The sequence below is a fragment of the Syngnathus scovelli genome, chromosome 8 (assembly GCF_024217435.2).
Source record: "Syngnathus scovelli strain Florida chromosome 8, RoL_Ssco_1.2, whole genome shotgun sequence".
Lineage (NCBI taxonomy): Eukaryota > Metazoa > Chordata > Actinopteri > Syngnathiformes > Syngnathidae > Syngnathus > Syngnathus scovelli.
The window spans coordinates 2,230,706-2,242,835 of NC_090854.1; the positions used below are offsets into that span (position 1 = coordinate 2,230,706).

Below are 12,130 nucleotides of genomic sequence, written 5' to 3' on the forward strand. Positions count from 1 at the left end.
CTCTATATGAAGATTCGAAGATTCGAATAGTGAAGCCTAACAGGAACATGGAAAAAGTGAACAGCTGAGAAATGGCCTTCGATGTACTGGCAGTGAATTATAAATTCAGGACAGTTCAGTAATATCTGTAAAGTGAGCATAACACCATTAATACTGAGGTCAAAATAGAGATGATACTAGGCAAAATTTGAAATCAGAAATTGAAGGCTCAAATCAGGAAAGGTGGAAAGGTAATAGAGAGAATGGCATAAAATCAAAGTTAGGAAAACAAAAGATAGATAGTAGCCTGAAAATAGGAGGAGCTTCTGGAAATTACAGTATAATTGAGAGAAATCACAGTTAAGACTTGCAATTTAAGTTTAGGGTAATCTGTCAATTTAAAATGGTTCAAATGAGGTCCATCACAATACATCCGAGCGCTCATAAAGGAAAGGCGCTGTCCTTCTCAGGTAGATTAGATTATTGATAATAGTAGAATTTGAAGTTTGATTAACAGAAGGCACTATGGAATTTATGTCAAATTGGAAGATGATAATTAAGTTTGGTATCCCAGTCTGTTTTTTCAGTATCCATCAGTGACTCTGAAACTCGATCCCGAGACTCCACCGACAGCTGAGAACATCAAGAAAAATGGTGCATGGCTCTAAGGCACCTTTGACCTTTGCAAGAGCAAAAAAGGACTATATTTGTGCTTGGGGGGAGCACAACGCCCTGGAGGAGAACGACATCCTCGGAGGCGACGTACAAAGAACGAAGGAACTCACAAGATGAGAATGGACTCAGTTGAAAATGGACTCATCCAAGAGTGAGGGATGAGTTGACTCTGAGACTACAACCAAAGATAACAACCTGACAATGAGGTGCGGCGAAAGACACACGAGACCTGAAAGATGCATCAAGCTGCTGAGACGTTATCAAACTGGGTGGAGCTTAGGTCAGAGTGGATGGAAGCTAGCTTGGGCACTGAGTTTGACACAACTGAGGAGTCTTGCTAAAAGATAAATAAATAGATAAGGAACAAATTGTGTAGTGTTACGAAGAAAGAAAAAGTATCATAATCAGAGGATAAATTTGGATGAAACAGAAATTTGTAAGAAATAAGAGTAGAATCACATTTAGCCCATCCAGCTTAACAATTAGACATTTAGTCATTAACAGTTTGGAGAAGGGAAAATAGGGCATTAGGATCTACTAGGATGCAGTCAAAAGGTGATTAGATTGTTCAATGGAGGTACCGTAATTTCCGGACTATAAGCCGCACCGGACTATAAGCCGCACCAGCTAGAATTCAGGGATATTTTAGTTTTTTTCTTACATAAACCGCACCGGACTATAAGCCGCACGAGTTTTTTGCAAAGAAAGACAGTACACAGAAAGCCGTAAAAATCCATAAATACGCCACGGCGCCATTTAAGCCTCAGGGTTCAAAGTAACCTTCTGAATAAAATGCATTAAAAGTTCACATTCATTACAACTTGTTTTTGGTGAGCAAAATGTCATTAGAATTGAATTTAAATGCTGATTGATTGGGTTTTAATACAATGTAGATGGTCCAAACAGCGCCACTGCTTTGTGTAATCTCTGAGTCACATGGCAGAGTAAGAGAAAGGGTTTAGAGCCCTTTGACGCAGGTAACCTAGCGTGCATTCCTACTAAAGCTCATAATAGTCACAAACAACACAGCCAGAATAAGCAGCAGCCATAGTAGTGTTTTAAAATAGTATTTTTGTTGTTGTTTTTTTCTTCAAGATACCGCACAACAGTGGTCCACAGCCTTTTTACGAGTGTATAAAAGCAATCAAGTCATCACAAAAATCACGAAAAAAATCTTATATAAGCCCCACCTGACTATAAGCCGCAGGGTTCAAATTTTTGGAAAAAAGTCGCGGCTTATAGTCCAGAAATTACGGTAATTAATAAAGTAGAAGTTAATCACACCTCACAGGGAAATTCTGGTGTCAAAATAAAAAGTCTGATAAGATCAAGGAATAATAGCCATGAAAACTTTTGACAGTTATGAATAACACTGCATGAGACTCACACCAAGTGACAGTGAACGCGATGACAAATGTGATAGGACTCGGAAAACAAATGCCTTAACATGGCAAAGTGAAAATAATGTAGTGGAGTAGACTGTTGGAGGAAGACATTTGAGTATCTTTACCCAGGTGCTCGATCAGAAAGATGGATTAGGACAAGATTATTTAAGGACCTGCTGAGGCTGTTTCTTTCCCCATGCTCACCCATGAACATGCTCAGCAGTACAAATGACTGAATTTTTAGGCATTTAATTGGCAATTTTATGGTAAAGGTCCGGTACGAATGTACGAAATATTCACTTGGGAAGAACATCCAGAAATGAAGGGTTTACCGTTAATATTCACTGATTGCCTGTTCACTTACACATACTAAATTTGTTTGTTGTTGTATGAGTGATAGATGCAAATGGATTGGCGCTTGTGTGGTTAGGAATATGTGTGTGTGTGTGTGTGTGTGTGTGTTGAGGGCAGTATGAAAGGCCAAAGTATTTTGGAGTTGGTATGAAAGGGTCACAGTTGAGGGTAAGATTCCTCTCACCTGAGACGGGAACACCCAAGCGTGATGACTAACAGCCGATGGTTAATCAAAGGCACCATGAACAACAAAAATAGTTCATGGAGAAGGCCGAATTCAGCAACACGGATGGACAAGACAGGACTGATATCGAACACTAGGACGATGGACATATGACATGACGAACCTGGACTCACCCGACAAGGTGACAGACTATGTAGATGACAACCATACATATGGAACTTAAGCTTGCTTGTGGCAAGTGCGAGCTTGGCTTTGTTTCTGTGTGTCACTTGACTTATTGCAGCGTCAACCGCCAGCCGAGGAGCAGATTGCTGGTTGTTTTATAACTTGTATTACTTTTGCAGGCTGTCGATTGCAGTCTTGGAAAGTTTATGTTGAATTCACGTGAAAATGTTAACCCTAACCCTTTTGATTTTTATGATGATTGATGATTTTCAGGACGGAATCCCCGTGCGCCATGATTCATTGTGTGTCTATTTTCATTTAGTAGATACTCGATGCCTGTGTAGTTTTGTGAGTACAAGTGTCCGTTGTTGGTATTGCCGAGTGTGAGGTGCACAGTCAATTTTCAGGAACTTGGGGATGACGATCCTGGATGAGTGCAAGGTTCGACAGGACTGGCTGCAAGACATATGATGATGTGGTAGGACATTTGCCGGTTCCTTTTTGGATGCCTAATGACACATTGGGTGAATGTGTCAAAGGGGGGTGGGGTTACGTTTGAATGAGTAAGTAGATACATATAAAATTTAATTGTGACATTCAATGCTTTTTCGGATTCACTTGTTTTGGAGGCTTTAACAGGACGTGTCAGAATTCAACAGGCAGCAGTCACAGGAGAAATCGTGCGAGACCGACAGCACGATGAGAAATAAGGGAGATAATTCATAACTCCTGGGGGGAGTGTTGTTGTTTGTTTGTTTGTTTGTTTGTTTGTTTGTTTGTTTGTTTGTTTTAGGTTCACGCGGGCCTCTGGATCATAGGAGTAGATACAGGGACGCTCGGAGGTTCGATTCAACACTCCGATGAGACGACGACCACCAATCATCCCCGTGCCCCGAACAACCCCAAAGGAGAAGAATTGTTTGCTGACGACTGGTTATGGAGATGTCGATTACTAGGGAACTCCTGGACGCTGACCGGGGCCTGGGAAGAGACTCTGAGGACGGTGAAGTGGACATAAAGATCTTGGATGGACAGCAGGCCCTGGGCAGTGATCCCAGAGCAATTCACTACTGAACATTCAGTGGACTGGACTTTGCATCGACAGACACATACATATGCAAGGGGGGCAAAACTAAGAGCATTTCAACTTTGCAGTATGCTGTGATATTGTGTCAATATTATGTCCTTCATTACTTTATCAAATGACCACATGCGGTATTATTTTAATTTGTCACATGACTAAAAGGTTGACATCAGCGTCTGCTGTCCAGAATATCATGTTGGCCCAGCGTGAACAAGATGAGTGGGACCGCCTTGCGTAAATCGCCTACCTGTCTATTGTTTCTTGACGATCCAGAACAAAATACATTTCATTATAACGAACATAGCCAAAGCCGGATGAAGGGCTGTAGTTCTGCTAAACTCTGGAATGTAAACTTTCATGCTTTTTGATGGTACTATACTATATTATGTAGGCATATGCTCATTTATAAACATATGTAGTTATTAGGTGATCTTTTTTTTTTCATGAATTCTAATGTTAAAACAGGAGGGAATGTTGGAAATAATATACTTTTTATCATTGGAATCTATGTATCTACTTTTGTGTGCAAGATTCTCCGCAGTATGTGACCATCAGGCCTTGTGATAATGACTCGGGGGCATATGGCCGGCTAATGACTGGAGTCATTAGCCGCGCTATACAATAAGCCCCATAGTTAGCTAGACATGTACAGATCATGAGATTGTCATGGGATGGCTGAAGCAGACAAAGGTCTTATTTAAGTTGAAGTCATGAGATATAATTATGTCCTTCCTGTCTGGAAACCTACTCGATCATGTACACTTGCCCCTTTGTTTCTTTCGCAATAAAAAGCACGGCTCAACTCGAGAAGAGCGCGGATCTCAGCCACACTTGCTGCGTGTGTCTGGGGTGCGCCCTTCTGCGCAGAAGAAAACCTCCCGCCTCTGAGATTGATTTCAGATAAATGTTGTCAACCCAACAAGTGCAGTGATGCATTGTTTGAATTGTTGCTAAAAAAAATGTTGATAATGTTCTCCTTTGACAAAGAAAGTTATTTTTTCAAATTTTCAAGTTTCTTTTTCTGGCTGTCATCAACTTCACATACATGTATTAATTGTTGCATTAATTAATGTTCTGGAACAGACATAGACTCATCAGGTATTTAGGTTGCGGTGAACCTTTTTCACGTCAGATGTAATTGAAAAAAATGATCATAAAGGCTTATTGATAACAAGGAAATTAATCAATGAGCACGATAAAAACATAATTACAGAAATATCCCCGTACTAAAAGCCATTTCCCGCAGTGAAAGTTTTCTGTAAGCTAAAAAAAAAGGCTAAGAACATATATACCTTGTATTCGTCCTGCATCAGGAGCATTCCAGGAGCTTGAAATTCGCGACGAAATATGGTGACGTCATCGCTAGAAAATAAATGTGTAATATCTGCAAAACCGTACCAGCACAAACGAAACTTTTTGCAGCACAAACCAGCACAAACGAAGCGCAAACGAACGGTACCATTTTGGGTCCATTTGGAGGAAAATGGGGGGCTGGGTGACATCATTGCTATAAAATAAATGTGTAATATCTACGAAACGGAAGCAGCACAAACGAAATTTTTTGCTGCACAAACCAGCACAAACGAAGCACAAACGAACGGTACCATTTTGGGTTCATTTGGAGCTGATGGGGGGCTGGGTGAACTCTGGATGACCTATAAAATAATCTTTCATAACTAAAAAAAACCATAGCAGCACAAACAAAATTTTTTGCAGCACAAACCAGCACAAACGAAGCACAAACGAACTATACCATTTTGGGTCCATTTGGAGGAAAATGGGGGGCTGGGTGACGTCATCGCTAGAAAATAAATGTGTAATATCTACGAAACCGAAGTAGCACAAACGAAACTTTTTGCTGCACAAACCAGCACAAACGAAGCACAAACGAAACAGACTATTTTCCTTAAATTTTGCGTGGGGTGGGGGGCAAGCTTCACGATGATGTCATCGCTATAAGTGAAATGTGTAATTTCTACGAAACCGAAGCAGCACAAACGAAAATTTTTGCTGCACAAACGAAGCACAAACAAAACTGACTATTTTCGGTAAATTTTGCGCGGGGTGGGGGGCCAGCTTCACGGTGACGTCATCGCTATGAATGAAATGTGTAATATCTCCGAAACCGAAGCAGCACAAACGAAAATTTTTGCTGCACAAACCAGCACAAACGAAGCACGAACGAACGGTACCATTTTGGGTCCATTTGGAGGAAAATGGGGGCCTGGGTCATCGCTATAAAATAAAAGTGTAATATCTACGAAACGGAAGCAGCACAAACGAAAATTTTTGCAGCACAAACCAGCACAAACGAAGCACAAACAAACGGTACAATTTGGGGTTCATTTGGAGCAGATGGGGGGCTGGGTGAACTCTGGATGACCTATAAAATAATCTTTTATAACTAAAAAACCATAGCAGCACAAACGAAAAATTTTGCTGCACAAACCAGCACAAACGAAACAGACTATTTTCCTTAAATTTTGCGTGGGGTGGGGGGCCAGCTTCACTCAGGTGGTGGCACATGGTACTAGAGGATCCGTGAGAGAATTCCACATCGACGACGACCACGCATTTACTCAGACTGGGAGGTAGTGCCGAGCGAATTACGCAAATTATTTGAATGGATTATGGATGCCTAAGCAAAGGTATCGGCTTTAACTGTTATCCGAGCAATTTGACAATCATTCAAGACTCCATTTGTTCTTACATTGACTTGGTTACAACACAGTGCATAAAGTCTAGACCAGTGTTTTCCAACATTTTTATATCCACGGCACACCTTTTCATTGGAAAAAATCTCAAGGCACACCACCATATTAAACATATTAAAATTGGTTGTATTAAAAAGACGTTGTGAAAGTGAAGTCCTATTCCTATACATATGGTATTTTCTGCACTATAAGGCGCACTGGATTATAAGGCGCATCTTCATTGAACTTTTTATTTTAGAAATGTTTTCATATATAGCGCGTACCAAATTAAAAGGCACATAGAATAGAAGCTACCGACGTTGACTAGGGTTGCGTTATGCATCCACTAGATGGACCTGTGCTAAAGGGAATGTCAACCAAGGCAATGAGGTTAAAAAAAAAGTCCAACTCCCATTCCGTATGAAAGTGGTAGGGTTTGGCTTCTTACTTAGTCCAGCAACCTCACTCATTTTTTATGGTCATAAACTTTCTTTAGTTGAAAAAAAAAAAAGCGAGTGTGTGCGTTGATGCATAATGCATTGATTAGCTTGTTAGCTTTGGTGCCGGGTTTGTGTATGCGCAGCAAAACTTGCCGCGGTGAAGGGGTGTGGCCACTGTCTATTGCGCTTGTGCGGTTCACTGTGATTGCCTTACCTGCTTACCTGTATGTCAATCAAGCAATGGGATGGATTCTAGCCTATACAAAAAAAACGGTTTTTTAAATGTCATACGATCACTCACTAGTAGCTTACTTCGGTGACGCCCCTGACCACGGTTGCCGTAATGCTAAAAGCGATGCGACCTTGTAATTTACTAGTCGTACTGAAACGTACTGAAACATTTTGGCAGAGCCCTGTGTACAACCAGTATGGATCAACAAATTCATCAATTGATCCGTATATAAGGCACTCTTGCATTATAAGGCGCACTGTGTTTTTTTGAGTAAATTATAAGCTTTTGAGTGCTCCCTATAGTGCGGAAAATACGGTATATGTACAGTGGGGAGAACAAGTATTTGATACATTGCTGATTTTTCAGGTTTTCCCACTTGCAAAGCATGTAGAAGTCTGTCATTTCTATCATAGGTACTCTTCAACTGTGAATGATGGAATCTAAAACAAAAATCCAGAAAATCACATTGTATGACTCTTAAATAATTAATTTGCATTTTATTGCATGAAATAAGTATTTGATACATCAGAAAAACATAACTTAATATTTGGTGCAGAAACCTTTGTTTGCAAATACTGAGATCAGACGTTTCATGTAGTTCTTGACCAGGTTTGCACACACTGCAGCAGGGATTTTGGCCCAAAGCCATCTTAATCTTCCTCCTGTGCACTGAAACATCTTCCTCTTCAGTGTCAGATTGGATTAGCGACAGATATACGTACTTCGCCACACACTTTCTCAGTCTCTCTTTCGTTGTTGCTTTTATGCATTTCTTCTAGCATTTTCTGTCTGTTCATGCTAATTTTATTCATGCACAAAGCGCTAAATTACATTCAACTCGCAAGCTACATGTATAGCTCCAGAGTAGCTGTGACCGGGAAATAAAGAAAGAAAAGGGTGACGCAACAAGATGTCATCAACAATAGCCCAGTGCCCCCTAGTGACCAGAAGAAACCTTTACAGTGCATGAGGAGCTGTAGTTCCTACGTTAAGAGCCAAATCGACTGTCTTTAACTTAAAAGCAGCATCATGTGCGTTTCTTTTGTCCCCCATAATGACGGTTTGTCTATAAAGGCTTCCGTTCTTCAGTAATGTCCATCTTGATCTCATTCTGTCTCTTCTTTGTGTCAATTATACGGCACTATTTGCCTGGCTGATGGACATGCGATCAACACACCACTCTTCTTCTCCCCAATGACCGTGACAGATATTCCTCCGCCCAGGTCCATGACCTTTTTACGAGTGTATAAGTCACGGATTGGGAACCTTTTTGACTAAGAGAGCCATAAAAGCAAAATATTTGGAAATTTGTTTCAGTGAGAGCCATATATTTTAAAAGTAAATTCAACTAAATGTCAGTATAATAACCCTCTGAATTTATCTTTTTAAATAATGTTATAGTACTCACCATTAATGCGACTTCTGGTGCTGCATGGATTTACTAATGTCTTTGTAGTCTGGTTGGTATTTGGTGAGATTAAGCTTCGTGCAAGCGTTGAGACTTTCATCCGTTAAACGTGATCGTAGATTGTTCTTGATGTTTTTAAGATGTGAGAATGACTGCTCACATGCATACGGAGATCCAAACATGATCAATACACCAATACTCACACGCTGCAGTGTCTAGCATGTGACAGAAAGCGCGTTGCAAGTTTTGAGAATCAGCTGGTCTTCGGGTTGAAGTTTTTTCATGAACGTTTTAGCATACTCGCCATCTGTGAATGGTTTTCCGTTCCTCACTATTGCTAAAGCTCTAGCAAAGCTAGTGGAATTATAGTCAGCTTGCCGGGTCCATACGCGGGGTTGCTGCTGGCTAGCTTGCACCCTGCTCATGGCACGCGTTCTTTCTGCTGCTTCCCGCAGGGTATTTTGGTGCAAAGGTAGCATGGCGTGTGTCGAAGTGCCGCTTTACATTCGACCGTTTCATAGATGCAATTTTGTCATTGCAAATTAGACACACCGCAGATTACTGCTCTCTCCACAAAGGCGAATTCTTCGGTCCATTCATTCTGAAATGTACGATACTCGTCATCTTTTTTTTCTTTTTGCCATCTTCTTTTTTTTTTGTTTTGTTTTGGTTAAGGGTTAACTTTGAGCTAATGACCGAGCAGCTTGATTCATAAGGAGGAGTTTTACCTGTAGGCTATTATCCAATTAAAACAATGGACAGTTGCTCCTCAGCTCCTGAGCTAATGACCGAGCAAACTAATACTAAAGGGGGCGTTTACCTGTAAGCTATTATCCAATTAAAACAATGGACAGTTGCTCCTGCAGCGAACTGCAGCCCTGAACAGGATTTGGCCGCGGAAAATCAATGGCTGGATTAAAACAAGCGATAATATGTTTCATCTGAAGAGCCGAAATTTGCGAGCCAGATGCAATCATCAAAAGAGCCACACCTGGTTCGCGAGCCATAGGTTCCCAACCTATAAGTGATCAAGTCACCACAAAAATCACAAAAAATCCATAGATACGCCGCACCGGACGACAAGCCGCAGGGTTCAAAACTTGACCAAAAAGTAGCGCGTTACAGAAATTACAGTACTTTAATCTAAACTAAAACCTAAACTAAAATCTTTCATTTTAAATGTCCTTTACATAGCTAAGTATTTCACAATTACCGTATTTTCCGGACTATAAGTCGCAGTTTTTTTCATAGTTTGGCCGAGGGTGCGACTTATAATCAGGACCGACTTATATGTGAAATTATTAACACATTATTACTTGATCAATAACACATTACTTACTTACTAGTATAGTTGATCACTTCACATGTTATTCTCACTTTAAACCGCATGAGGGCGCACGAGGCCTGTGGAATAATTGGAGCCGCCACTGAGAATGAGTCTGAATCCATTCACTGACTTCCGGACTCAGGAGTTGTTTATAACACAGAGGACAGAGATTGACGCAGAGGATGAAAATTTTGATGGATTTAATGATTTGGAGTGACACGGATGGTTTGATAAACTTGTTATTTATGTTATAGTTATTTGATATATAGTTTATTTAGTGTAGCAACTTGTATGTTGTTAGAGTTCAGTAGTTTACGATTGTCTAGGAGGGCCGTGAAGAGAGATCCCGGGCGCTTTGTTAGAATGAGCCAACAGACATATATTGAGCTCTTGTTTTGTGAAATAAAGAGCCGGTTACCAAATCCACGACTTGCCTGGTACTTTGGTAATGCTACAATATAGTTATATAGATCTGTGGAATAATTGGAGCAGCAACTGACGACGAGTCTGACGTCTGACGTACATCCGGAGTAAGCAGCTGTATGTGTTTTTTTTTTCTTAAGTGACACAGAGAACGAAGATTTCGATGGATTTAATGATTTGGAGTATGTATTTATGTTTTAGTTATTTAATATGTAGTATATATATATATATATATATATATAGTTATATGGGCCTGTGGAATAATTTGAACTGCAGCTGACAACGAGTCCGACATCATTGCTGCATGCACTTCCGGGTTCAAAAGCGGCGTTGTTTACACAAAGGACGAAGATTTCAATGGATTTAATGATTTGGAGTCACACGGATGGTTTGATAAACGTGTTGAATTATTTGAATAATGTTAATGTTATGTCAGGCACGTTCTCAGCTCCTTGTTTGTGTTTATGTAACGGTAGCGTACCGTACCGTTTAGCCTGTTATTGCCTGTTCATGTCTGTTTTGGTGTTGGATTTTTTCAAATAAAGTTCTCCCAAAAATGCGATTTGTACCCTGGAGTGACTTATATATGTTTTTTCTCCTTTATTATGCATTTTAGGACTGGTGCGACCTATATTCCGGAGCGACTTTTAGTCCGAAAAATACGGTACTTGCTGCAAGAGTAAGGTCATTTACCCAAATGATCATTGACGTTCTCATTGTCAGATTTTTTTATCGTAAATACAAGAGCCTACTGTAATTTTAACAAAATAATTTTCAATTAAGTAGTCATGAAGCATTTTATTAAAATTTTGCCCTGACTGCTTCAGATCATACCATGTTACTTGATGAGTTTACACATCAATTTGTCCTGTATTTGACTTGAGCTTGAACCCTTCAATGGGTCGAAATGTTCTAGGAAAATTTTGGCCTATTAAATAAAGTGTGTTGATGTTCAGATCACACTGACTTACTTGCATTCTGTGGTGTAGAAAATGTCACCGGTTACCCCCTCAGGTGAATCCCACCTCAGCACCAAATTCATGTTCATGGAGGTTAGACGGACATTTCTGGGTGGGCTGAGGACAGCTGAAGCCACTAAACAGTCAGAAACACACATCACGTTTTATAATGTCAGTATCATGGTGCATCACAAACAATGCTCAAGTTGAATAATTAATGACTAGCATAATGGATATACAGTGGATATAGAATGTCTTCAAACCCAGGTTGAAATGCCAGGTTTTGTGACATAAAGAGTCTATTGAATTCAGTTTGACACTAACTCTTCAACATGCTTCGAAACAATGGTGTAGATTTCCATAGAAACACTACGTCGATGCTTGTTTCATATGACATACCATATGACGAGAAGCACCAACTGCTTCATTGCCTGAATGAATATTCTGACCAATATAGACCCGAAGAATGTTTGTTGCTCTTTAGAGAGGCAATTAGATATTTTGAGACAGCTGCTGCTCGAATTATTTCATCATGTATGGTTAATAGATTTAACTTTAAAAAAAGGGAGATGTCGCATATGGAAATATGAAATGAGTACTTGCAGTAGTGTCGTAATCAATCAACGATCAATCAATCAAATTTTATTAACATAGCCCTTTACAATAGCCAACTGGAACCCAAAGTGCTTTACAATAGGATAAAAACAACAATATCTATCTATCTATCTATCTATCTATCTATCTATCTATCTATCTATCTATCTATCTAAAACAAAAAATATACAGTAATCCCACATCCTATATTGCGGTTCATTTATCGTG

The 12,130-nt window shown here is 40.0% G+C and overlaps 2 protein-coding genes across 14 annotated transcripts in view; one reads left to right on the plus strand and one right to left on the minus strand.

Annotated features, from left to right (window-relative positions):
* il10rb (interleukin 10 receptor, beta) overlaps positions 1-12,130 on the plus strand; it is a 185,409-nt gene that overhangs the window by 171,162 nt on the left and 2,117 nt on the right. The gene's annotated exons all lie outside the window — the stretch shown is intronic.
* Positions 1-12,130, minus strand: part of LOC125973212 (interleukin-10 receptor subunit beta) — a 165,289-nt gene that overhangs the window by 31,826 nt on the left and 121,333 nt on the right. For all 13 annotated transcript variants that reach the window (XR_011087264.1, XM_068651638.1, XM_068651637.1 and 10 more), the window contains exon 6: positions 11,321-11,444. Coding sequence is in view for 12 of the 13 variants with exons in the window: in XM_068651638.1 (XP_068507739.1) it covers positions 11,321-11,444 (124 nt within the window). In the remaining variant the exon portion in view is untranslated. The remainder of the gene's footprint in view (positions 1-11,320; positions 11,445-12,130) is intronic.